The sequence below is a fragment of the Simochromis diagramma genome, unplaced genomic scaffold (assembly GCF_900408965.1).
Source record: "Simochromis diagramma unplaced genomic scaffold, fSimDia1.1 OVJJ01000343.1, whole genome shotgun sequence".
NCBI lineage: Eukaryota > Metazoa > Chordata > Actinopteri > Cichliformes > Cichlidae > Simochromis > Simochromis diagramma.
The window spans coordinates 14562125-14589659 of record NW_024386831.1 but is presented as its reverse complement, the minus strand read 5'-3'; the positions used below and the strand labels follow the sequence as shown (position 1 = coordinate 14589659).

Here is a 27535-nt window from a genome sequence, read left to right as displayed (position 1 = left end):
AAAAGAAATTGCGGTTTTAAAAGACATTTTAAAACATTTTTACAGAATCAAATTAATTAAAACTATTTTGTTTTTAGTGTACCACTGAGCTGCCCAGTAAGAGCTTGTTAATGAGAAAGAAATAACTGTAATATCCATCACCACGCACAATGTAGGCGTTCGTGCTCATGTCCAGCAGGGGGAGCTGTTGCCATCAGTATCAAAAGCTGGATGCTGTCCAGTTCAGCTGGCTGAAAGTTGTGCAACCAGTGAAACCACACTGGATCGGGGAAATCAAGCGACGTCACGTGAGATTTCCCGGAACTATCCTTTCTTTCGCAAAGTTTGTCTTGTGCCCGGTGCTACCTGCGTGGAGGAACAGCCGCTCCGGAGCGCCAGCCTTCACACTGAATGTCGGTATGTGTGTTTCGATAATGTTCACCAGTTATCCAATTAGTCTCAATGAGCAGTTTCGACATAGGCTCACTGTCCAGCAGGTTAAATATAATGCGAGTCTTGTTTGATATTAAACACACATTCGTGCAGATGTGTTGATGCGGGCTGTTGAGTGTGACGTGGTGCATTAATATATGACTGTTATAAACATGTAATAATAACAAAGTAATACCGCTTTAAGTTTAATGTTGCTCATACTGTATCTAGTTGTTGTTGAATGTTTTGAGCAGTGAGTTAACCCTCACTCAGGTATTATCTGCATCTCATACACAGCATAGTAACTGAGTAGGGGTTAGATTGGTTAAGATTGTAACATCTGCATATAACCACACTTTTAGCTGTGAAGATGTAACACAAAAGCTGACCTCGCTGTCTCAGTGATTAATCCATCATTTAGTTGAGATTACAGTGACTACCTGTGGTTTGACATATGGCTGTCAGGCCTTATTGTCGCGGCACTTGCAGTCGTGTTTGCTATTAAGTGAGAAACTGCCAGCGATGACTGCAGGAGTACTCCCGTATCCCTGTAACCCTGGCTTCTTGAGTGGTCAGACAATACTTGGGGGGCTGGTCCACTGAGCAAATTGCTGCCAGGCTAAGTATAGCATGAATACAAGTAAATCAGCAGAGAGCAATGGCTCCCCTCTGTGACAATGGTGGCATTTCCCGTTGTGATGGATAGTAATCCCAATGAGGACCCAGGTAACAGCCTTTTAAAAGCCGTAATTGCTCAGCTGTAAATGGGAAACCTATGAACAATAGCAATGCTATAATTTCCTGTAATGATGGAATTATTTCTTTACAAGATGCTTTTATGTCGCTACAGACAAACAAAAGGATATGATAATAAATCTGTGTGGTGTCCGGTTTGGAAGCATTATACCACTAACCCTGGCTTACACACACATCATCATGTTTGGCCTCAACACAAGCAAGAAGAGCTCATCTTTTCTGTTAAATAGAGAAAGAGAATATGTGGATCTCTCAAGGTGTTTTTGTCTTGAAACAAAAGAAGCTTTTATTGTCAAAATTGTATGATCTCCCAGCTTGTTGTCCTACTTGAACCAAACCTGCTGGAGTAATCTGCGACTTTAACTGCATGATCCCAGCATACCAGACATGCCTTTGTCCTTATACAAGCAGAGTCTGGACCCTGAGTCCATTGCTTACTGGTACTGATGAGGAGGACTGTATGTGTAAAAGTGGAAGAGACAGGGGATGGTAGTTTAAAATGAGCGATATCACCCTGCTATGCTCAATCAACCAATGGCAAAGCAGCCTCAAACCTGCAGCCACACTCACAAATGGTGTCTTGACAGTGAAGCTTCGCTTTGATGGATTAAGTTTGTTTTACCGCAAAGGATTTTGTTGTGAACCCAACTTCCTTCCTTTCCCGTAATCCCCCTCACTCTTTTAGGAGCTGACTTGGAACTGAGTGCCATTATGAGATGATGTCTCCCAGCTCGTCTTTCGTGCAAGTCAATTTCGATGACATCCACTTCTTCGAAAACTGTGGTGGCGGCAGCTTTGGAAGTGTGTACCGGGCCAAGTGGATTTCCCGGGACAAAGAGGTGGCGGTGAAAAAACTGCTCAAGATTGAAAATGAGGTAAGAATCTTAATTACCTGGATCTTTTTTTTTTCATATATATTTTTAATTGTCAGCATAGTAATCATTTTAATTGCTATCCCATTTAGTGAGATCTGGTGACTTCTGTACCCATCACTCATGGTCATTATACTCCCCCTCTCTGAGCAGTGTGCTGCGAAAGAAACATTATAGCCAAATGAAAGAATGTATTTGGTCCAATTACAGCAAAGGCTGCTCCTGAAGTGTCTTTGAAAGCACAGGCCCATTGTCTTAAAGACAAAACAGAATTATCTTTGAAATCTTTTCAGGGAAATCGTATTATGTGTGTCGGCCTGTGATCGGATGTTCAGAAAATTGTTCATTGTTTCTTTTATGAAATTGTAAAAGATCACAGATTTCCATTCAACTTCACTCAAGTGTTGGGGAGAAGATTGTTCAATGGGAATAATAATGTAATCCTTGCACGTTGAACCAGATGTTCCTTTAATTATAGTGTTTGGTTGCGATTAAATGAGATCGTTTTATCAGGTTTATTCAAAAAAAAAAAAATGGTTACACATTAACCTTTCTGTGCCACGATTATGCATTGATACGTCTTTGTATACGCTCCAGAAGACTCCATAGGACCATTGGCGTCCAGTCAGAGTTTGAGAGCCATGCCACTGAGTTCTGTAAAAGTCTGAAAAAGTCAAAGTCTGCTTTGACCTTTCCTGTTGGGGCATCAGGATAACCAGCAATTTCTCACTTCTGCTTTTTATTAAATTCTTTTTTTTATGAATTCACAAATGGTGTCTCCTTCAATCATCCACTTTAAGTTAACTGGGTTCTAAATGGATTGCAGTAAATCTTATACAAGCACTCATTTCTAGGTTAGGGTGGTGGAGCTTTTATAATCAATTTGAGGAAGTATTTTATGCAGTTATCAGGTCATAATTTTAACTTTTATACTTTGGGATACTTTGTGGTTTGGTGTTAATAACAGTCATGTGAAAAAAAAAGTTCTCACAGGACTCTGTGCAGTCCTTTGAATAACCAAGCATTAATTCCATAGGAATTAAGAGGTTAAACAGCAGCCAAACGCACGTAACAAAATGATCATCAACAAGTGTGATCAACTCTATAAAGTCAGAAGTTTTGACAGTTTGCTTGTTCGGGGCATTCAGGGATGTGCCACATTCTTTCCAGGACCAGATGTCCCAGTGAAATTACCCCAAAGTCAGATTACGCAGTGCTCTGACAAAAAGCAAAAAACCCAAGAGCTGTATTTCAGACTTTACAGACCACAGTTAGCATGTTAAATCTCAAAGTTCGTGAAAGCACAATTCAAAAAAGTCTGAACAAATATGGCTTTTTGGAAGGATCATGAGGAGAAAGCTTCTTTTGTCTAAAAAGAACATGGTAGCGCAGCTTAGGCTTGTACGATGGTATCTGAACAAACCACAAGACTTCTGGGACTATTTTTGACAGAGAAGATGTTTGGTAACGTTACATGTGTACGGTGAAATAGAGTATATCAGCATGAACACCTCATACCAACTGTCATGCATGGTAGTGGGAGGGGTGATTTTTTAGGTTTGATTTGCAGCTACAGGAAATGAGCATCTTGAAGTCACTGAGTTGATCTTGAACTTCTCTGAATACCAAAGTATTCTAGAGTCAAACGTCAATAAAGTTGGGCCATGCAACAGGACAACAGCAAAGGAAAGAATGAAGGTGTTGCAATGTCCAAGTCAAAGTCCAAACCTCAACAGCAGATTTGTCAAGAAGTGTGGTGATACGAAAGACTGATGAAGTCATACAGAAAGTGATTATTTTAAGCTATTGCTGTGAAAGTTGGTTCTGCAAGGTATGTCATCATGAGGTAGTAATCAAATATGTAGCTTGTTCGTAAAAGAATGTAGTTATCTGTAGCATAGTAAATATGCTATAAGGAAAGTATACTCAGTGCATGCACGGTATGTGCAATTCTGCTATGTACATGCTGAATAGAGTGTGAATGTTGTCATTTCCTGAGACTTAAATTAACCTTTGGTAAAGGTGATTTAAAGATAAAATATTACTTCACACACACTGAAATCATGTGTGTACTAAATTATAGATCCAGACTTCATTTATTTAAACTCTAATGCAAATAAGGCTTCTATTTTCTCTTCTATTCTCATGAAAATTCCTTGTGTGTGTTCACTGGTCAGGCTGAAATCCTCAGCGTCCTCAGCCACCGCAACATCATCCAGTTTTACGGCGCGATTGTCGAGGCTCCCAACTATGGAATTGTCACCGGTAAGTTTATAAATAATGATGCATATTTACAGCAAAGAAACCTCAGTGAAAAACAGAATACAACAGAGCCACCAGATAACATCATGATAGAAAAGGCAGCAGCCAAATCTGTTCGCACCAGTTGCTCAATGAAGCAGAAGTTTCTATGGAAGTGTGAGTGAATGCCAGAGGCCTCAGGATGTGCACACATTCATACAGTAGTTGTGTGAGCCTGTTTTCAGTTTTTGTCTAGGTCAAAGACCGAAAAGAATAAAGCCTCAAATGCTCGTGTAGCTGTGAACTGTTGTAAACAAGGGGCCCATCATGCTCGCATCTATCAGGGAATCCTGCAGAAAAGTCGTTTAAATCGAGCCCCAGCTCAAAAATGTGCCTAACATATTGTTCGACCTTCACTGCAGAATGGTGTATATGGAGTTTGACTGTTAAATGTGCCTAATGGTGTCGCTCAGTATAGGTAGAAAGGATGCTATTTTTAGACTCGTAATGTAGTTACTCATTCGATATAAAAGATTAAACTTCGCTTTGCTTCTAGTGAACTGACACCTAGAGTTTCGGTTTCATTGTGCTACTATGAAAAAAAATGCCCATGAGATTCAGGAACTGCTGCATGTTTGGAAATCCTGGTTCTTCCCTTCATCCATCATCTTTCTAATATGTTGTCCTTGCTTTGACAGCTCACTATCTGTTTACGAAACTGTAAAAAAACAAAACAATGAATGAATGAGTGAAACACCCTGACTCACAACAAACATAAGGCATCAAATATAAGATCTTTGTTCTTCTGAAGAGGAAAAATGATAAAGCAGTAGTTTACATGAGTCTCCACTAAATACTTCAAATCGCTTTGAAAGTAAAGCCACGGGATGCAATGCACTTTTTTTCTCTCTCTGTAAAACATGGCTCTATTTAATAAGTGTGCAGCATTACAAACAAGTGAGAGAGAGACATGCTAACAGATTGTGGTTTTCTGCATTTACCTTTATGCAAATGTTTTACAAGGGTGTTGCATTTCCTCTGCAGCTTGTAATATCTAATAATGAAAACATGTCAGAGAGATTCATGATAATCTTTGTTGTCCTGGAAATGAAATTGAATCTTTAGCCATGGCTGAAGACCAGGCCAACTAACATTATGATATAAAAGGAAAGTTAGGAAAAACAAAATAATACAACAATAAAAAATATTTTACAAAAAGTAATAAAACAAAAAAAAAATTGCACTTTTAAAGTTTGTTGACATATGAGAGAACAAGAGGTAGTTAAATGAACAAAAGATAACAATAAAACAGTAAAATTCTTGATCAACTTCAACTGAAAGATAGATCCATCATTGTCAGCACCTTTAAAAGCTTTAAAAGCTACATTTTATTGTGGAGTACCTCAGGGTTCCATCGTGGGTCCCATCTTGTTCTCTCTGTACATGTTTCCCCAGTGTCAAATGAGCCATAAAAATATCTCAGAGAGATTTCTCATGCACTCATTTCTACTACTACCTTAGTTCTGCTGGACACTGAGGACTTTCTCAAAGCAATCAGAAAGGAAAGCAAATTTTTTTAAACAGTTTAGATTATTTCATGCAAATCGAATTTCTTTTGCCCATGCAAAACCTTCCTGTCATCAACTGCTGCTAGCCACTTTCTACTGTCCCTTATTTACAAGGGATTGCCACAGCGGGTAGTTTTGCATGTTTGATGTGGCAAAACTTTTGACCTGGATTTCCTTCCTGATGAAAATCCAGGATCGAACCGGGATCTTTTGTGTGTTAGGTGAAGGTGTAATCTACTACACTATGGAGTCAGTAAAATGTTATTACTTAAATTATTTTGTGTAGCGCAGTTATGTAAAACCAAGTCCATACTTTCAGTGTAATTATTTATCTGTAGACGTTATCTAAGTGTTCTAAGTGTCTCTCTTATAGAAGTGTAGAAAGACCTTTGATATTCTTAAAGAGGTGCTCTTTCATACAAGAATATTTGGCTGCATCAGAAAGAAAACTAAGATTATTATGAAAAGGGTAATCAGGCCTAACCACATTTTGTAAAATGTTATTCATTTGCCATTTTCTATGTAATAGTGTTAAAAAAGAAAAAGCACAAAAGAATCAGAAATCAAATCAAAGTTTAGTGGAAAAACGATCAGTGCACTCTACTCCTTTGCAGGATCGGTTGTACTACAGAGCTCCGAAAGGGAAGGTTTTGTTGTCAAGGAGTAAGTTGTGGTCTCTATTTAATAAGGCAGAATCTAATTAGCAGCAGATAGAGGGGAAAAAAACGTTTGCCGTGCTCACATTCATCATCTCTGTTATGACTGTGTTGACACACAGCATCAGTTCCCTCTTTCTCGCAGCCACTATCTACAACCTATCTGAGATACCTGATTGTCTCTGTTGACCTGCAGGAGTTTAACAATAACTGCCGTCACTCAGCGGCTTCATAAACCTGATGAATTATAGGAGAGTATTGTTTCAGGGTTAAAGTACATTTGCCAGTTAAAGTCATTTTAAGGCGTTTTTTTTTTCCCCTTCCACTGATTAAGACTCTGCCATGACACTACGCTAAACTGAAAGTGCATTTTACATTGAAGCTGGCACAGATTATCTAAGGAATGTGGATGGGTGCAAAGTGCAGAAGGAGACATGTATTCGCAGTTGAACTAGCTGCATGATGTCTCACACATGAGTTTGCTTGTCCATTTTCATTCAGTTTTTCCTGTATCAAAGTCAAAAAGCAAACAAAAAAGGGTCAACAGGAAACTCTGGCTCATAATAATAATAAAAGTCCTCGGTGTATTTTATGGTTGTTAATTATGTTCCTATCTCGGTGCTTGTGCGTGTTTACAGTTTTGTGTTGGGATATGATGGGGTTATTGCGCACAAATGGAGGGTCCCTGCTGTTTAGCTGGTGCTTGTTTATCTCTGTTGAAGGACTTTACTTCACAAGATTGCCTCTGTCTACACATAGTAAAGCTTAAAGTTTGTGTTCCTGTTTCAATCTTTGTTTCATCATAGTTGTCTTTTAGTGTCGTCAGCGGTCTTATGAAGGAGATTTTGCAAAAGTTGACATAATTTGCAAGTTTCATACATTTCTAATGGCCCATTCGAAATGCACGAATCCTTTGACAACAGAGCACGAGCAACTTTGTGTTGTAGACATTTAACAGCCATGTCCGGAGGGGACAAGAGAGCTCGTTACGACTGGTGCTCACCCACAGCGTCAAGCCGTAGCAATCTAGCGAGATACTATGAGTGGTGTGGCCGAATATCCAATTTGTGTTTGCATAACCCTTTCGCATACTGCACTCATATGCATGCTGTAAAACTCGTTTTGCCACTGTAACATCATTCATTTTTATTCATTAAGCAGCAGTATAAAGTTTTCGTGTTTCCTCAGAATATGCAAGCGGCGGCTCACTCTATGATTACCTGTCCAGTGATGTCAGTGAGGAGATGGACATGGGGCAGATCATGACATGGGCTGCAGAGATCGCCAAAGGTAAACTTCAGATGTATCTTACTAGTAAATAACAGCTGAAATGTTGTGAGATTGATTTATGAACTTAAAAGCTTAATTCTTACTTAAGGACGGTAGTAAATGATTTTATTTTATTTCATTTTATTTATTTGACAGTTATTAAAAAAACAGAGTTAGCTCCATAGAATTTCTGGCCAATTCTTAGAAATGCAGCTTATAGAATAAAATGAGGTATATTAAAAAATAAAGAGACACACAATTTAACACCAAAAGTAATAAAATAAATACTGATATTAGAAGTTTTTTCTCAGCTTGTTATATGTTAACCAGCCATACAGTAAATAGATCTACTGCATTAGCAGCAGTCTTGCAGTTCAGTTTTGTAGTGATCTGCTTGAGCTGTGTAGTCATCTTTCATGGCAATATAAAGAAAATGAGTCAACAAGGCTGCAGGTTGCAGCTCCATGTCTCATTGCTCATTGCTGATATACAACAGGCATGCTTTAAATGACAATGTCATTTAAAGCATGCATTATCTTCTCATCAGAGCAACTACAAAACCCAATTTCCCCAAAATTTGTGGTGCTGTGTTAAATGTAAATAAAAACAGAATGCAGTGGTTTGCAAATCTCATAAACACATATTTTATTCAGGATGGAACAAAGAAAACACCGGATGTTTAAACAGAAAATGTGCTATTTTAAGGAAAGTATTAGCTCATTTTGTATTTGATGTCAGAAACATGTCACAGAACAGTTGGGACAGAGCCATGTTTACTACTCTGCACTATCCTCGCTTTCTTTAACAACACTCTGTAAACATCTGGGGACTGAGGAGACCAGCTGCTGGATTTTTCCAAGAGGAGCGTTGTCCTGTTTTTGACTGATATTAGGTTCTAGCTGCTCGACAGTCCTGGCTCTCATCGTGTCGTATTTTTTAATTTCATGATGTTGCAGATATTTTAGTTGGGGAAAGGTGTGGACTTCAGCAAACGGGCTTTTCTCTATGAAGCCACACTGTTGTAATAGCTGCAGTATGCCTTTTAGTGTTGTCTTATTAATATATACAAGACGTCATTGGGTGAGAGCATATGTTGCTCTAAAACCTGTATATACCTTTCAGCGTTGATGGTTCTTGTCCAGATGTGCAAGCTGTCAATTTCATAGACGGCGGTGCACAACCACACCATCAGAGATGTAGGTTTTTAGACGCGGCACTGACATTCCTCCTCATCTTTAGTCATCTTCAGTTTTGTTTTTCAAAAATGAATTCATTTTTTTTATTTCAAATTTGCATTTATCTGACCACAGAACAGTTTTCCCGCTTTGCCTCAGTCCATTTTAAATGCCCTTTGACCTAAAAAAAGACGGCAGTTTTAATGTTAATGTAGTTCTGGCTGAGGTCATGAAAATCTAAATATGGTTTCATGAGATTTGCATATCTTTGCGTTCCCCTTTTTATTTATGTTTTACACAGTGTCCCAATGCTTGTGTTATTAGGATTGCAGTTTCCAAATGAGTTTTTATTAATGTTCCTCTGAAAATTTGTCTTTATTTCTGCTTCAGGAATGCACTATTTACACTCAGAAGCTCCTGTTAAGGTGATCCACAGAGACCTGAAGTCCAGGAATGGTAACTGACCACGACACGAGTTTACCAAATTTAATTTCTTAAATATTTTAAGTAAACATCTGCATTTACTGACTTTTTTTTCTCTTTCAGTTGTTTTATCTGCAGAGAAAGTTCTCAAAGTAAGCCTTTTTATATAACCTATGGACTGAAACCTAATCTCAGATGATCATAAAATAATTGGAAATAATCCGAATTCTGTAATCATAAAATCTGGTCCTTCCCAGCCACCTTGAAACACCTCCAGGCACTTTTTAGGACAAAAACATTATTCAAACAAACTTTGATGAGGTGGAAAAAAAAAGTGTTTACAATGTTGAATTTGTCTTAAATTTAAGTTTTAACAGCTTTTCCTGACTGAGAAATTGTACCTTGTTGCTGTGGCTCTGTTGCATAGATTTGAATTCAGGGTTCTTGGAGTGCCATGTCTCACTTCTACAAACTCAACCTGCTCTTTGATGTGATGGCCCTGTTAGCTAAGGATTCACATTCTATTCAGTGTTAAAAGAAATATAAGCACGAAATCCTCATTTGATATTTTCAGCAGTATACGGACACAAGAGGGCAGTGACTAACTTGGCATGTTCAAGTAATCAGGGACAGTGTTACGGCGTTTCTCGCCATAGGTGGATGAGATTGAGAGAAAGGAGATCCTCTTTGCTGATCTGCTGCTGACCGGTGACCAGTTCTTCTCTGATAAGACTTAGATAGATAGACACAAAACCAAAGTTGATGATAATTGTGTTGGTACAATATGTGATTGCTTTAAGAGTCCTGCAAAGTACATCCACCTGTAAATCTGCCGAAACCTTATGTTATATATGTCAGTGCTTTGAGGCTTTTTCTGTATCATAGAGACATTTAATTTGCCTGTGGCGTCACAGTGACTGAAACATACGATGACTCCAGGAATAATTATATGATTACAGTTCTGTAGATTTGTTGCATCAGCAGCAGGTGAATCTAAATCTGCATGCTGCTATGATTGCTATATTTTAAGTGTGACACAAGGTTTATGAATGACAGGTTACTCTGGATACCCAAATAAACATTAATATTATTATTATTTCTACAGATCTGTGATTTTGGGGCATCTAAGTTTGTCACCCACACAACGCACATGTCCTTAGTGGGTACGTTTCCCTGGATGGCTCCGGAGGTGATCCAGAGCCTGCCTGTATCTGAGACCTGTGACACCTTCTCCTACGGAGTAGTAAGTGGCAAAAAAGAACCTGAGTTGAAACACACACACAGAAAAATGGTAGAAAATGCTGATTTCAGCTAATTTAATTACATGTACATTTTCCCTTGTAGTGTTGTTGCATAAGTACAGTGTAAAATGCTGAATGTAATGGAACCTGGTGAAATTAAATATGCTTGAGTGTTACATCACTTTATACAGAGCGCATTTTCCTTAATGACTAATTGTTTGAATAAATAAACCGTCCTTGCTTTATATCTATTGAGGGTGAAGATTTTTTTTTTTTATTGCATTTTCATAAATCTGATGTTTACTTTTCGTCCTCAGGGCAACATAAAGATCTTTAGGGGTGTCATAAAACCATCGTGTATGAATTAGATCATTTGGACACAAAATATACCATCTGTTTCCTGTTGTGTTTTATGATATAAATTTAGTTATGCACGCTTTAAACATCTAAACAATTTCATAATAATATACTTCTTCTATCTCAGTGCCAAAAATGTTTGGCATCTTAGCCCTTTGATTTTTATTTTTTATGTTTCGGTTTAAAAAAAAAATGAAATAGTTTTGTCTGGTTTTCTTTAGTCTGAGTTTTGCCGTTTTAAATGTAAGCCCCGTGAAGCTGGAGCTGGTGCCATTTTTCTGTATAGTTACCATTTATTCGCCTCTATTCTAAGGTTAATAGAAAAGTCTTAGTGTTCGTGTCCTTTTGCCCTCCCTTAACACATGACCTCCTAAGAGTTAACAGTTAAAGTTTATCACTTGCAGTCTCTGACTGTTTGAACAGACTTGCTTTCTCCTCCTGTCCTGCTCACCTAGCCTCTCCCATACAGAGCAGCGTAGTCATTCAGAGGACAATTTTCTTACTTCTACACTAAAATCAGCTTCCTGGGTTTAACAAGAAAAGAGCGGTTGGATAATAGCAACACATTTATCCGCAAGTATTTTGTTAGAGATCCTAAAGGTTTGGAGAGTCGTCATTAATCATGAGCTGACTCATTCCTTTTGATGTGTCACGAAAGACGTCAGACCGAACCTAACGCTAACATTACACGCACACAATTTGTGTTGCAGTAATGTTGTTACGTCTTTTTAATGTGACCTTCTTGTATTTGTTGAATGCTGCCTGTGTGTTTGTAGCTTGTCTCAACCTGTTATGTGGCCACTTCTTCTCACTGTGACGAGTTTAGATCATAAGCCTGTTTTTGTCCAGGAACCGGTAACTCCAAATGGTATCATAATGAAAGATGCAATAAGCTTCCTATAAGAACCACAGACCAAACAGATAAATTTACTGAACATGAGCGAATTTTGGCAAACTAAACTTTTTAGGAGCTACCATGAGGGACCTGTTTTTGAAAAGTGAAACAAACGAGGAAGCGTTGATTCCAGAAAGTTTATTCACTTCATCCAGATGTTTCTTCAGTGGAAGAAACATTTCATCACTCATCCAAGTGACTTCTTCCATTTCTTTCAGCTGACTGCAGATTTCCCCGACCTTATAGCAAGTACAGTTTCATAAGGATCTGTTTATACGGTTGGGGGAATTTGCCGTCAGCTGAGACGCATGAAGTCACTTGGATAATGTTTTGTCACATCAACAGCGTTGCATCCAGGTAAAATGGATCAACTTTCTGGCATTGAGAAAGTACTTTAAACCTGCATTCTTGCTTGTGGTTGCAAAAAGAAATTTCATAGAAGACTTTGGTCAAATAACTACTTCTTCCTTACTTTTATGACCTATGGTGGGGAAAAAGACACTTTCTCAAAGAGTTTATGGTCTCATTCACCAGTTAAAGAATTTACTAAATTCTGGTCCCCATTTGAGTAAAAAAGGATTATGACGAAGGTTGTGCTACATACTGGGCCTGCTTTTGGTACCTATTTCAAATACATCTCTCACTCAACACGTGTATTTTTAAAACACTGAAATGGAGTCAGCCTAACAGAGAAGTTGGGATATCTCTAATGAGTGATGTCACAGTGGCTATATCCATTTGTTTTGTGAACTACTGGCCAGTGGGCAGTGTGGAGACCTACGCTTGTGAATGCAAGAACGAGGCGATGTAGGATCTTCAAATTGATACCATAGTAGCATCTACTAAAAATCTTGAACGAGTTATAATCTCTGTGACCTTGACCTCAAGGTCAGAGGTTAAGTTTTCTGAAAATCAAGGCCACGTAGGATTTTGAAATTTGTGTCTACCAGGAAGCTGAGGGGTATTTTCCTCGTATATTTATGTACTGTATGATTATATTTTATAAAGAGTAAATGTAAAGAAAATAACAAATAGCAGCACTCTTTCAAAGAGATGAATAATTAGACACTATATCAAAACTGATGACAGCTTTAGGCAGAATCAGTGCTTAAAGGATGCCATTGTGGACGCGTATAACAGAGGTCCTTCACAACAGGAGTCTTTGAAGTCTTAGACTTTGAAGAAAGTTTCTTTTTGCTTCTTTTTTTCCAAATCTGTAAAGTTGAGCAAGAATCTATTGGCTCATAGAGCAGGTCAAGGCCATTTCATTGGAGCTTTGTACCGCCTGCTAGATTTCTGTTATTTCTCATTCAGTCTCGTGGTAATAATATAATCAAAACCATTGAAAAGGTGTTCATTATTGTACTTCAAAGATCACAGAAGTGAATAATTCACCAGGAAGTGCAGCTAAAAGCCTGAGGTCAAGAAGTTGGAGCCAATTTATGTTATTTTTTTTATTTTTTTTAATCTTTTTTTTAGAGGAAACATATGATTGGCAAGCTTTTTATTTCAGTCTAAAAATAAGATTTTATCAAATAGAACGAACGCAGTCGACCAAATAGCACTAAAATCTCTCAAGAGGAAAAAAACAAAAAACAAAATCAGGCAACCGGTCCCATTGATGCTTTTCATTTGAACATTTCTTCTCTCTAAGTGGAAAAAAAACAGCATTTGCGACCTTTGCAGGATTACAGCCTCTTAGAAACTTAGTGTCGGGAGTAATTTGGAAGTAGTTTCACTATGGAATCGCTTATCGGTTGCCCCAAAGTTGTTTTGAAAGTTGCTTTCACTATTATAAAAGATTGAGTCACTCTGGTAAAATTCAAACGCATTAATTAAAATTATTTTTCCTTGGATCTATGTAGGATTTTACAATCTTCCGTTGGTAAAATTACCTCAGCAGCCGTGAGTTTCTCGCTCAGACGCCTGCACGTTCATCTGATTTCTGTAGTCAAATGCATACGTGTAATTAGACACAGCTGTCAAGAAGCATACATTTAGGAATGTGGTATACATATACAGTCTTACTCTTTGATGTTTGAAAGCGGCGCTCCTCCACCTTTTCATTATGTGGTTTTTAAGATGTTGACACAGGTGATTATTTCTGACACTAGTGAAGCCCAGCTGAAAAGAAGCTGACTTATGAAGGGAGTACTTCAGCGGCCCAACAGCATTTAAATCATGCGTGATTCTTTTTCGATGTTTTTAATGTTTCGTGTGGTCTTCAAGGGAAATGCATAAATGTTTTTAGTGTTTTGCTATGAATACACATGCTATATAAACAGAGGGTATTGATATATTTATGATATTTCTGTGTAATTCAACCATGTGGTGAAGGGTAACAGCAGCAGATCCATGCTTATCAGGGCTCATGTGTACATTCACACATGTAGTGTGCTGTTGTGTAATTTTACAACACTGTTACCTGACTCTTTACCTTCTGTGACAGGTGCTTTGGGAAATGCTCACCCGTGAGATACCATTCAAAGGCCTGGAAGGCTTACAAGTGGCCTGGCTTGTGGTTGAGAAGAATGAGGTATTTTACTGCATGATTACATGAATGCAATTCTGAACGGAGAAGTGAAACTGGCATATAAAAATATCTAAATAAATAAATGAAAAAGTAAATAAATGACTTACCGAATAAATCAATAATCCACTAATTACACCAGAATAATATTAGAGGTATAATTAATTTATAACGTTATACTTGTTTTAATTTCCTCTTGTGTTTAATTACCTTTGCATCAATAACCCTTTTCCAAATTATAAAAAACAAAAAGTTCAACTTTGATGTATGCCAAACTGAAACGCACTTTTATTCAGAGTATTAACAACAACAACTAGTAATAATCAACACGTAAATAATCATTACTGGGCTTAATTTTTGGCTAGGTTAGCTAAGCGCCTCTGGGTTTCGGGGACCCCCGTTTGCGACAGTTGGCTGCATCCTTTTAGATGCGTTTTCCCTCCTTTGGTGGGTGTCTGAAGCATTAGGTCAGCGGCGACTTGTACCCTACAGTATTCAGGCAGTGCACACACTGAATCAGCTGCAATTGGTGGAACATTTTGGCAGTATAACAGGGTGTTTTGCCATATTTTGTCAGGACTGAATGCAGGCCTGGCAACTGCTGTGGGGAGCAAGGCATGATGGAGATTAGGCAGTAGGTGGAAAGTTGACGAAAATGATACAGTGTGAATGAGTCTTGGCCTCATTCACATAATGATGCCAGGTGTACTCAGTAAAAGTGTATTTATGTGTATCTTTATTTTTTGATTATGGCAGTTGTGATCCTTCGTATAGAGCAATAATTAAATGCTTGACAAACAGGAGACCCTTTAGGACAAAGGCAATCTAACAGACACAAGAATGGTATTGAGCTTCTTATCTAAGTTAGCATATTAAGGTTCCTTTAAAGCTGTTCTTGCCTCTACCTGTGTGTGTGTGTGGTTTAGAGGCTAACCATCCCCAGTGGCTGTCCTTCCAGCTTTGCTGAGCTCATGAAAAAGTGTTGGGCAACAGAACCAAAAGTAAGTTGCACAAGCATGCAAATATGAAGCAGATATATGAATTATATACACTGCTAATGGTTTTATGTTCATTTAGGAGCGACCAATGTTCAAGCAGATCCTCTCTACTTTAGAGTCCATGTCTAATGACAGCCAGCTTCCTCAACAGTGCAACTCTTTCCTTCACAACAAGGCTGAATGGAGGTAATGTGATCAGCTATTCTTCAAACCCAGTAAATGTATTTATAACTGTCTTTTTTTTCGCCGGTATACTGCCTCAGTGTAGGGAGATGTGCGACTGTTTTCAAAGAATGATGTGGAAATGTAGCTGACGGGGGCCGTGAAACACAAAAAAGGACTTGAGATCATGCATATAGATCTTTAATAATCACACTGATAGCTACATAAAGACATAAAAACCCCCCAAAGAATCATCCATCTGGATATACTTCCTCTCTTTACCCATAAGACCCTAAAAATAATCACCATCTTTTTCAAGTAGAAGTGTTTAATTGGCCTGTATGAGCAGCTGGAGGTTTGGTGGTGTTCGGCACAGCCTGAGTCTCAGCTGTTACTTTATTCTCTGTCTGCCTCTCCCCGGGCCTTGTCTGCGCTTGGAGTTTTTTTTCCTCAGAAGTTGTGTTGGTGTTATTGTGTCCAGGCAGCCATCTGCAGGTGGAGCAGGTTGAAGTAAATCTCTGCTTGAAAACAGAAAGCGACAATGTGTTTTGGCCCAAGAAGTTAGATCCGGCAACATTAGAGTGAAAGATGGCACCTCCAGTCGTAAAAAAGCGATGTTGAGAAACCTGTTGTACCTGTTTCTAGCTTCCCAGGTATCTGTGTTACCAAGAAAAGCCCAAATAGTTCTATTTTTATAGATGCTATTTTTGGCTCTTTCCTTCATAATATTTAACTTAAATTGAAAGATTTTGAGTTTCATTTTAAGGTTCATATTCTTTCCTGTTTTAGCTGTATTGTTACATTTGTCACATTTACATAATGGACCTGAAGTGCTTGTGTAAATTAAAAATGAACGCATTCTCCCTTCCAACTACAATAACTTAAAAATACAATAACTTGGCTGCTGGATAATACCAGTATGTAACTGTATGCAGCTGAGATGTGGGGCTGGAAGCTGACACGTGGTCGATTCCTTCATTGCTAGGATTCATACGCTGATTATTTCAGTTTTAAGTATTTTTTTTCTATAAAAGGTTTTTATCTGTTTATAATGCTCACTGAGCAGGAAGGGTCAGGGCAATGCCAAATGTAGAGGCCTGTCAGTACAGCGGGAGGCCGTAGAGCTCACTATTTGTGAAGGAAGTGGGTGGAGGAACTGGAGGACTGGGAGGAGTAAGTCATGGCCTTCCTGCCTGGGCTGCATTTGTTTATGAAAAGAGTGTGGGAGTTTTAGCGGGCCTGAAGTTCAGCATGGCTTTCTGCGATACATTGCGCAGCCCCACCTGCTGGGCAAAACAAATCCCAACATGCTTTGTCCTGCACTTGGTATTTAAAGTGTCGGCGTAACTCGTAATCACCTCCTGAGTGCAGGGCTTTATTTTGGATTCATTTTAATGTTGTGTCACTGGATGCTGTCCTAAAACTCTCTGTCTTATTTTGTGGTTATATTCTTTATTTTTCTCACTCTACAAATCCCCTCAAAGACCAAAAGCAACAGTGGAATGATTCTTCTCACGAATTTCACTAAAGTCAGACTGATATATTGAGATTGCCAGTGGATTTCTCTTTTGTTCCCTAATCATCTTTCTGAAATGTGATTTGTCAATAGAACTCGGAAACCAGAAAACTTCCCATACCTAACAATATTATCCTTTGTTTGTGGTTGCTGTGAGTTATACACATATTTAAGAAAAGAAAAAAGAAAACCTGGATTATTATTGAGCCACTTCGTTTATTCCTTCAAACACATACCTTGTCCTGCTGTCATGAATAGTCTAACTGAATGTAGTCCCAGATCCATTGGATGTTCGATCACTGCTTTACAGAGGTTCGTTAAAAACTACAGGGCAGCTGTTTTTGGAAATTATGTAAGGAGTGAGCTCAGACTGAGTGGTGCAGACTGTAGGGAAGCCAGAAAATAAAGAGACATGGTTTTAAAAAAAGAAAAATGTTGGTTTTGGTTTTTATAAGAAAAATCCAGCCATCCTTAAATGTTAACAGTTATCTCCTGCTGTATGATGAAGGTGTGAGATTGAAGCTACACTTGAGAGACTTAAGAAGCTGGAGAGAGACCTGAGCACTAAAGAGCAAGAGCTGAAGGAGCGTGAGCGGCGACTAAAGATGTGGGAGCGCAAACTCATCGAACAGTCCAACAGTCCGGTGAGTTCCTCATTATCCCCTCTTCACTTTGGTCCACCTTCACCTTCAGGACAGCCGCATCACTTTGTCAAGTGGTCACGGCAGCAGCACGTCGACTCTGCGCTGTTGTTCACGTTCGCGTTTTCGTGTAGAGGCTTATTTTCTGAGCTACCTTCTGAAGTCCCCTCAACCTTATTCTGAAATGAGAAGGAAAGTAGAAGAGTATGAAACAGAGTTGTGAACATTTGCATCGTGACAATAAAAAATTACTATTAGATTGTAAGCATCCAGCCTCTGACATGACAGTCACAGCTTTAATTCTATTCCCTTTTCTGCCTTTTTTGCATCTAACATCCAATGCAAAACGATTTAGGGCTCAACTAATGATCATTTTTATTACTGACCAAAATCTTATCAGCCCACAGCTCCTCCACCAGCAACTGAGTAGCCAGAATTGGCACACATATCTGGGGCGATCGTGGCTCAAGAGTTGGGAGTTCGCCTTGTAATCGGAAGGTTGCTGGTTCGAGCCTCGGCTTGGACAGTCTCGGTCATTGTGTCTTTGGGCAAGACATTTCACCCGTTGCCTACTGGTGGTGGTCAGAGGACCTGGTGGCGCCAGTGTCCGGCAGCCTCGCCTCTGTCAGTGCGCCCCAGGGTGGCTGTGGCTGCAATGTAGCTTGCCATCACCAGTGTGTGAATGGGTGGATGACTGGGTGTGTAAAGCCATACAAGTACAGGCCATTTACCAGGCCCCTGAAGTTTCTCATCTATATTAGAACATCATAATGTTGTACTAGAGGGACAAGATGACCCATTTGTAGCATTTATACAGCCTTATATAATTAAATAATTTCATGATGATAACATTTCATTTATGTCCAAAAGCCTTGAATTTTTGGTATATTGTCATATCATCATGTTGCTTAGTAATCGCCTACCAACGTTAAAATGATCCAGCTTGTCTGGGGTTCCCAGAACAACTGAGAGATATAAGCTTTCCAGCTTGTCCTGGGTCTTCCCCCTGGCCTCCTCTTGTTGGGACATGCCCAGAACATATCACCCAGGAGGTGCCAAGGAGGCATCCTTGTCAGATACCCGAACCAGATCATCTGGCTCCTTTTGATGTGGAGGAGTAGTGGCTCTACTCTGAGCCCCTCCTGGATGGCTGAGCTCTTCACCCTAACTTTAAGGGAGAGGCCAGCATTTGTAGACATGTTCGTGTAGTCACTACCCAGCGCTCGTGGCCTTAGGTGAGGGTAGGGGAGTAGCTCGACCGGTAAATATTACGCTTTTATGCTCAGCTCTCTCTTTACCGTGACAGACCGGTACAGCATCTGCTTCACTGCAGTCGGAGCACCACTGCTTCACACTCGGCTGCAAACTGCTTCACACTGCAAACTGAAGGCCACCACTTAATGAAGCCAACAGAACCACATCATCTGCAAAAAGCAGAGATGAGATTCTGAGTCTGCCCAGGTGGAAGCCTTCCACCACTTGGCTACGCCTAGAAATTCTGAAAATTATGAACGTAATCGGTAACAAAGGGCAGTCCTTTAGGGAATCCAACACCCACCGGGAACGAGTCCGACTTATTGCTGGCTATGCAGACCAAGCTCTAGCAACGGTTGTATAAGGATCAAATGGCCCATAGCAACGGGACACAGTCAAATGCCTTCTCCAAGTCCACAAAACAAATGTAGACTGGTTGGGCAAACTCCAATGCACCCTCAAGTATCCTCAAGAGCATAAAGACCTGGTCCAGTGTTTTTTGTGAATGATTACCTAGTCATTTGTCTTAACCTATATATGGCCATGCATCAGAATCATGCACATGTTAGATACCTGGAAGCTGTCTCTCCCACATAGACAACTCACAATTTCTTTAACAAGTCAGTTGAGCCTTTGAATTAACTGCATTAAACGTGCTTCTTTTCTATGTGCTCTGTCATTCTGCTGTCCTGTTAACTTCACTTTAACATTTGGCTTCTTAAATTATTTTATTAAGGGTTCATGCTACGTCCAAATGGGCAGAATCAACTTTTGGGGGTTTTAGGGTTCACATTGTTGATTTTTCTCATTTACCTTTTTCTTTGTTATTTACTTCTATGTCTCTTCTTTTCTATCCTGTTTTCTTGTCTTTCCCCACGGTGTCCCTGCTTTTGACATCGTCCTGCCTCTCAGCTGTTCTTACCTCTAAAGATAAGTACTAATCCGTGCTTTCAGTCTGTGATTGAGGAGTCTAATAATTCACAGATGTCTTCTCATATCACAACCTCTGGTAATGAGTACGTGAGTCTGCAGTCTGTGATAGAAGACTTGAGGCTCTGTTGGCTGGCCTGTCCTGCACTCTAACATGCAGGTCAACACGTGAGTCGAGCAACTCCTCCAGGTCTGTGAGCTGTGTCAACATGACAGTGGAAATCGGACACTTCCTGTGGTCTGATGACACTGAATGAACCCTTCAAGTGTTTGATATTGTTCCACCTGCATCCATCACATAGTGTGATCTCACTGAATACAGTGGGGGAAATAATTATTTGATACCCAGTTGGATTTGCATATTTTCTCACTTACAAAGAAATGAACAGTCTCTAATTTGTGTGGTAGCTTCATTTTAATGGAAAGAAAAAACTTGTTATGTATATAAACACACCTGTTCATATACATAAACACACCATACTATAAAGCACACCTGTCCACCACCATGGCCAAGACCAAAGAGCTTTCAAAGAGACAAGATTGCAGACCTGCAGAAGTCTGGAAATGCCTATAAGACCATATGAAAGAAGCAAGAAGTGGCGAGAAGGGGGCAATTATTGGTGCAAAGAAATATAAAATGACCATCACTTGCCCTCAGTCTGGAGCTCCATGCGAGGTCTTTCCTCCTGGAGGATGATCATGAGAAAGCTGGTGGATCAGCCCAAAAACAGGAGGAGCTTGTTAATGATATGAAGGCAGTTGTGACAGCCACCAAGGACACTATTGGGAGCACACTACGCTGTGATGGATTGGAATCTTGCAGTACTTGCAAGGTGCCACTGCTCAAGTAGTCACATAGACAAGCCAATCTGAAGTTTGATCAGCAGAAATGTTGAGTTCCCAAGCAACAGCCATAAAACCTAAGGGTTTCGAGAGCTTCTGTAAAATCCCTCCCCGGATGTGTGGAAACCTGGTGACCAACCGCAAGAAATGTTACGGGTTTTTCCACCAGGGTACCAAGTCATGTTATGCTTGGGAGATGCTAATAATCAAATACTTATTTTAGACAATGATATGCAAATCAGTTTATAACTTTTATGTCATTTATTGATTTTTGGTTTGAAATTCAGTTTCTCTCCATTAAACTAAAACTACCATATAAACTAAAAAACTGTTCATTTCTTTGTAAGTGAGCAAACTTACAAATTCAGCAGGGGATCAAATAATTACATCCCCCACTGTATATTACTGGTGTTGTGAAAGCACTAATATGAACAGCTTGTTAAGTTGCGTTATTAATTATTCGACAATTATTTCATTAATCATTACTTTGTCACACCATAAAAGAGCATTTATTCTGCTTTATAAGCTGCGTTCATGATGTATTTCCACCACATACGGCGCGGGAACTTGGTCACAATTATAGAACATATTTGAAGCCCTCCACCTGTGGATATTATGGATGTAATTTGCCGTATGCCTAATGTTCTGGATGTATAGTGCCATGCTGTGAAGAAAGAGCCATGTGATCCAGTTGCCTAGAGAAGGCCAGGCTTTTATGATGAAGTGACATTTTGCTGACATTAAGATTGGCCAATTTGTTCTGGTTGTGGTGGAGTGCAGTTGTTGAGACACAGTCTCTTACCAGGATAAGAAAGTACATGTTTTTTCCTCTGAGTGACCCAGGTTCAAAACAGTAGGAGAGGGACTTTGCTGTGTGGCTGTCAGCTTCATTCTCTCATTTTACTTTTGAAAACAGGTTTCTTCCTAAGGCCTCCAAAAAAACATGAATTTTCAGCCAAAGAATTTACATTTTAGAGTTTAACAAAGTAACATCTTTCTATAGACGCCACGCTGTATTTATCCACACAGGATCACGTCTCAAGAGCTGCTCTTTACAGTACAGAAAATCATATTAGCATTAGTGTTCACTTAGGTATTATGCCTCTTGTGGGGGAAGGACATGCTTCCTTGAGCATAGCCCATTAAATTGTCCCCTTCGCTTGTTATAATCAGTCAGTCTCATGAGGATGTAATCCTCTGTATTCCTCTGTTGTTGCTTGTTAGCTTCTTGCCATGAGCTAATAATCCTGTACAAATATTGTGTATCCTCTTGTGCCATCAACTCCTAGACATATTACACTAGACATAACAATCAGCATTTTGTGTTTTTCCATGTGAAAACTTCTTATTTCCTTTATTTTCCATTATAATAGTGAAACTTCTTCATCTGATTTATTTTTCTGTTAACAGATGATTTTCTTTTGACTTTCTCCTAATCTGCCTTGGCTCGATTTCATTACTTTCCACATCTGAACAATTAGTGACTAATAAAACAAACGTTTTGCCATTAAAATGATATTAGTTACATTTCTATAGCTAGTATTAATAAACTTAATGATAACAGAGGATGGCTTTTAGTGTTTTCATTTTTAAAAAAAAAGTAAAATATGCATTTCCTGTGGCCATTTTTCAATCTTTTGTTGAGACATTAACTACATGCTTCTTTATAGGTATATCCATGGCCTGACTACCCATCATCCACTTAGTCCACATGGGGGCACAATTGTGTGAATTAAACCCAACTCAAAGTGCTTTTCTCCTGCATGTTCCACATATAAATCTTAAAACACAAAGACTGTATCCCCTATTTCAAATTTTCAGATTTAACCACACTTGCCAATGACGTGCCACACGAGCATGGCTGCTCATTTGTGAGATACAATGTGGCTTTTGAAAAGTGATGTTAAGTCACTCCAGTGGGATTCTGGCATTGGCTTAGTGTTTCCGAATCTGTTTACTTCTGAACTGCATTACAGGAGGAGGCGGAAAAGCTCTGTAGGGCTGAGTGGCTTTATGAGGCAGCAGCCTCAGCGACTGTCGACTGAGCCTGGCATTTAGTTCATAATCCGAGCTGTTACAGGATGTCGTGGGAAGAAGACAGTGAATGGGGGATTACTCATTCATTTAGACGTATTTTCTCCAATTTCCCATTGCATTATTTCTGTCATTACACACCAGTCTCATAATCACAATGATGAAATCTTTATTTTGGCTGGCAGGTTTCTGCCTGATTGCATTTAATGAGCAATAAATGATTTTTTTTTTTCATTCAAATAGATCACATTAGATCAGTCAGATGGGCATTTCTGTTGGATATAGTCCATTACGGCTACATCCAGTCTTCTTAATCACAAAGCACAATAACTGAAAAAGTAATGGTTTCAAAGATGTGGACAAAAATATGGATATTTTCCATTTTAATAATATTTACTAGTCTTGTGAGTTTTACTTTGGAGTTCTGGCCTTTTTTAGATGGACACATGATGCCTATATCCAACCACATTCTGTTGCTTTGGATTAAATTTGTCTTGTCTTCGCAGTTGCTCCCCACGTTGGACATATATACCTGGACAGAGGAGCATGTGGTTGGTATCAGTGTGTTTTTACTTGCAGCCATTTAAATTGTGATACAGTCATGACTGCTATTAAAACGATTAAATCGTGATTTTCTTCCTTTAGTATTTCTGGATGCAGCAAATATTTGGCGCAGGTTTGTTCATTTACTTTCTAAACAGTTCAGATCGTCTTAAATGTTTTCTGTTTCGCATTCTTCATTCTTTCCGCGCTCGTTTCAATGTTTGGTTGTGTCTTTGCCAGGAGACAGCGCATGTGACATGCAGCTTTATGCGGATCTGTTTAAAGAAAACCACATCACCGGACGGAGGCTGCTGCTGCTCACAGAAACCGACATGCGGGACATGGGGGTCAAGTCCAAAGGTCACGTCATGCACCTTAAGGCAAGACACGGTTAACCATTAACCGAAAACATTTACGGGGTATCGGCAGAGCTCTCTGATATTTGGCTCTGCGGTGAATTCAAAGGGAATTTTTTTCTTTTTCCAGTGTGAGATCGAAAAGCTAACTAATGATTACCTCGGGTTCGTCCACTTCCCGCCACTGCTGAAGGTATCTTCATCCGTTGGACGTGTTACATTTTTATTGTCACGCACCTTTTGGGGCTTATGTTTATGTGCTTTTGTTTTCTTCCCCAAGGATGAACTAGAAAAGGAGGTGGAGCAGAGTAAAACTGTAAATCTGGAGCTGGTGTTTGGGTACCACTGGAAACCAGCAACAGGAAAGTCTGTAAGTCTGTCAGGAAACACATTCAAACACTGACTCCAACATATTTTGCAGCTGTGAGCAAGCGATGAAACCCAAAAAAATAAGAATATCACAAAGAAATGTTTTCTGCTTTGAGCATTTTTGGCATAATTGATACTTTCTAAGGAGATATAGAGACATGCGATTGAATCGGCCCACTACAACTGAAGCTGTTTGTTCTGAGGATTCGTGATGGCGGCTGTTATGCTGACCATTCAAGGCATCACTAGACATGTATTAAACCAGACAAATAAACATTTCAGGCTCAGCCATGTACCACATCCACCTCGACTTGCTCACAGCCCTTTGTTAGGGTCTCAAACTGTGGAGAAAGGGTGGCTCTTCACTTGCTGTTTGAATTTAATCAAAAATAGCCCATTTAGCCAGAAGTCATTTTCTTTTAAAAGGCAAACGTTATTTAATCTTTCAGCTGTTCATTGTCCCATCATAAATAGTCCTCTTTCAGTGTGTTCGGCAGGGCTGAAACGAGCCTGCTAATTGCCTCCCATTTCTTCTGACATGTGGTGGTTTAGTGGGTAGAAAACACAGCAGGGAGAAGGAAACAGGAGGCTGAGAAAATGAGAGCTAATTATTTTCCCCTGCCTGGTGTCAGGTTCCGTGTCAGCCTTGTTTTTACAAACTGGAAGGTTTTTTGCACTAAATAAAACAAACCCGCACTGCATTTTTTTCTTCGCCCCTCTTTGCTGGCGATGTCATGGAAGCAGCTGCACTTCTCAAAGACAAAATGAGGGCCTGCGATTGTGCGGCCACCATCTGACAGCCACTGAGGGTCCCCTACTAATGAGGATATCACCGTGCAGCCAAGTGAAAGGTGCTGAATTATGTATGAGTTGTCATTAGACGCACTCGGGTCCTAGGCATCATTACCAGACATTGTTTCTGCTGGAGTGATTAGACTAGCATAGACCTGGGAGCCCCGGTGCGACCGTCCAGGCCCGACACCAGGCCAGCGTTGGGCCACTGGTGTGTTTCTGAGCCAGAGGCTTGCTCAAGCTTCCCCCCTTTGAGTCATTTCCAGCCCCCGGGGACGATGAAGGAGAGGGCGAAGGCTCCTCAGACGAGTGTGTTAGTGCCACTCCTCTGATGTCTTTCTCTGTGATCACTACACAATGGATTGGCCTGTGCCATGAACCCTGTGTGGTTAAGCAGTGACCTGTAGCTTCCTGGCAGCTTTTAGGGATTGGCGAAATCATTACGTGCGTCGTCAGCATTCAGTATGCAGAAGAAGAGGGCTGGGGACCGCTTCGATTTGTGCCTCCCCAGTTTGATGTGTGTCTCTCTGCAGCAGTCCATGAGGAGAAAAAAAAAGGTTTTATCAACTAAAATCAGACAGTTTCCTGCTCCAAAAAATTAATCCTGGATTCTGAAAAGGCCTAAATGTTTGGAATTTAGAATAGCGGCATGAAAATATTTGCTGCTGATTTTTGTTTCCGTTTCTCTGTTAGAGTAATTTAATGAAATGTGCCGAATTTGAGGTATATTTATGTAGAGAACCTAATTCCATAAAGATCAGTCCTTTAACTTAGGTTTGCATTGCTGTAGACATTACATGCAAACTGCATTTTACATGTATACTCTGTCTTTTCTCCCCTTTGGTCTGCTAGCAGTTTATTTTAAAAGTTTTATTTCATACTTATCTGTCTTCACCCACAATGTGAGGCTTTCTGGCCACTGTCATTCAACTACCTGTAGGTTGTGCTGTTGGTTTATATACAAGATTTACCAAGTTCTCCACACAGATGAGTGAAATTAAAAACTTTTACATCTATTGTCGCTGAGACCTACATTATCTGACTGGCAATTATTTTATTTCAAGGACTGCAAATGGAAAATGTACATGGAACTCGACGGCGATGAAGTCGCTATAACCTACATCAAAGATGTCATCTTTAACGCCAACAGACAAGACATTGAAATCCTGCGGATGACTAAGGTGCCGTCAGAAACGCATTTCTGTAACACACCTAATTGTTTTAAATGTTTTGATCGGTGCATTTTAACCTGACGTATTGTGGTGGTTGCAATTGTCTATTTTTTGTTTTTTTCAAACAAAATAATGTTATTCAATGCAGCCACCTTTTGTGATGGACAAATGGGTCACTGGGCTACAGGAGAACCAGAGAGTGGACTATACCGTCAATTATGAGGTGGGTCATTTTAGCAGCTGCAGTTTGAAAATGCATCACACAGGCAGTCACGCACAATCATGTTTAACAACATACATTAAATATCACTACTTTCACTTCAGAATGATGTCAAGTCTCCCAAGTCCACCAGACACAGCTGCTCGATGACATGGAGCGTCAATGGTGGACGAGACGAGATCAAGACTGTGGAGCTCGTCATTGAAACAGCCCCAGCTAGCACAGACTGGAACCTCAAGGACAGATCAAACCATGGTAAATATTTATTATTTATTCATATCGTTTTTTATCGGAAAAAAAAAATTCTTCATATAGGAGGTATATATGAGGTACGTGTTTTCTGTTTTAGATATTGATCCAAAGTGGATGTACAATGTAAGACTGAAGCAGATGATAGCCCAGAAATCCCAGCCGACGACTGCTGCTCACACTGCCTTCACGAGCTCTGATGCTCGCACTCTGCCTCAGTTCCTGTCTGCACATGAAAGACATGTGTCTTCTTATGCTGCAGCTGTGCGCCGCTCTCCAAACCGCGTCAACTCTTCTCACTGGGCCGACTCACGCAGCTCCTCGCCAACTGCCAGCCTGTCGGCCAAACTCTCAACGCTCTATCTGGGGTCAAAGGGCAGCAGTCCCTCCAGCACTACGTCAGAGAGCACCTCAGACAGAGAGCGCCCGCTCAGTGCAGGGGCAGTGCATAACTATCGCAGAAATAGCAACACGGGCAATACATTTACTGTGGGTGGGGTGCAGGGTTGGGGTCATACAGGGAGTAGTGGTAGAGGTGGACATGTTCATAATAAAGGTGGCAAAACCCCCCGACATCCATGGAGACCGCCGTCCAACAGTTACAGTGCCAGACCACAGAGCCGCACACCATCGATACCGGGTTTATTGTCTGTGACACAAAATGCCAGTGAGGAAAAGGAGGGGGGCAAAAGCAGTGACGGAGGGTGGATCAAAGTGGAGCGTCATAAGAGATTACCACGGCAGGACAATAAACAAGTCAGAGGTCGACCGAGGAGGGGGGGCAGGGGAGGGCGCGGTGGTGGTGGAAGAACTTAATGTAGGCCACACAAGAACTGAACATGTTACACACTGAAAAGGTTTTACACATGGATTATGTCTGCTCACATGACATAATTAGTAACTGGGATTTGTATTTTAAAAAATGAGCTTATTTGTTCACGTATTTTTAAAAACGACAGTGTAGTCTGTGATTTTTGCAGATGACATTCAAAACTGTGGTTCGCATTGAAAATATGATGCTATTTATCAATCCTAAAAATAAAGATTTAAATTTAAACTACA

The 27535-nt window shown here is 39.9% G+C and overlaps 1 protein-coding gene across 1 annotated transcript; it reads left to right on the top strand.

Annotated features, from left to right (window-relative positions):
* Positions 1 to 263: 263 nt before the first annotated feature.
* Positions 264 to 27535, top strand: zak (sterile alpha motif and leucine zipper containing kinase AZK). The gene is made up of 20 exons (XM_040028094.1): positions 264 to 396; positions 1853 to 2042; positions 4217 to 4304; positions 7693 to 7794; positions 9339 to 9404; positions 9495 to 9523; positions 10477 to 10614; positions 14314 to 14400; positions 15321 to 15395; positions 15472 to 15578; positions 17579 to 17714; positions 23279 to 23323; positions 23418 to 23448; positions 23556 to 23695; positions 23802 to 23864; positions 23952 to 24041; positions 25897 to 26013; positions 26153 to 26227; positions 26329 to 26479; positions 26574 to 27535. The coding sequence occupies exons 2-20, from the start codon at positions 1884 to 1886 to the stop codon at positions 27287 to 27289; spliced, it is 2415 nt and encodes an 804-aa protein (XP_039884028.1). The 5' UTR covers positions 264 to 396; positions 1853 to 1883; the 3' UTR covers positions 27290 to 27535.

Excerpts from the sequence above, each read along its gene's own strand:
- zak (XM_040028094.1), top strand. The coding sequence starts at position 1,884 with ATGATGTCTCCCAGCTCGTCTTTCGTGCAAGTCAATTTCGATGACATC. Across the intron at positions 14,401-15,320 it reads TTGTGGTTGAGAAGAATGAG|AGGCTAACCATCCCCAGTGG; the intron begins GTATTTTACTGC and ends TGTGTGGTTTAG. Across the intron at positions 23,324-23,417 it reads CCTGGACAGAGGAGCATGTG|TATTTCTGGATGCAGCAAAT; the intron begins GTTGGTATCAGT and ends TTCTTCCTTTAG.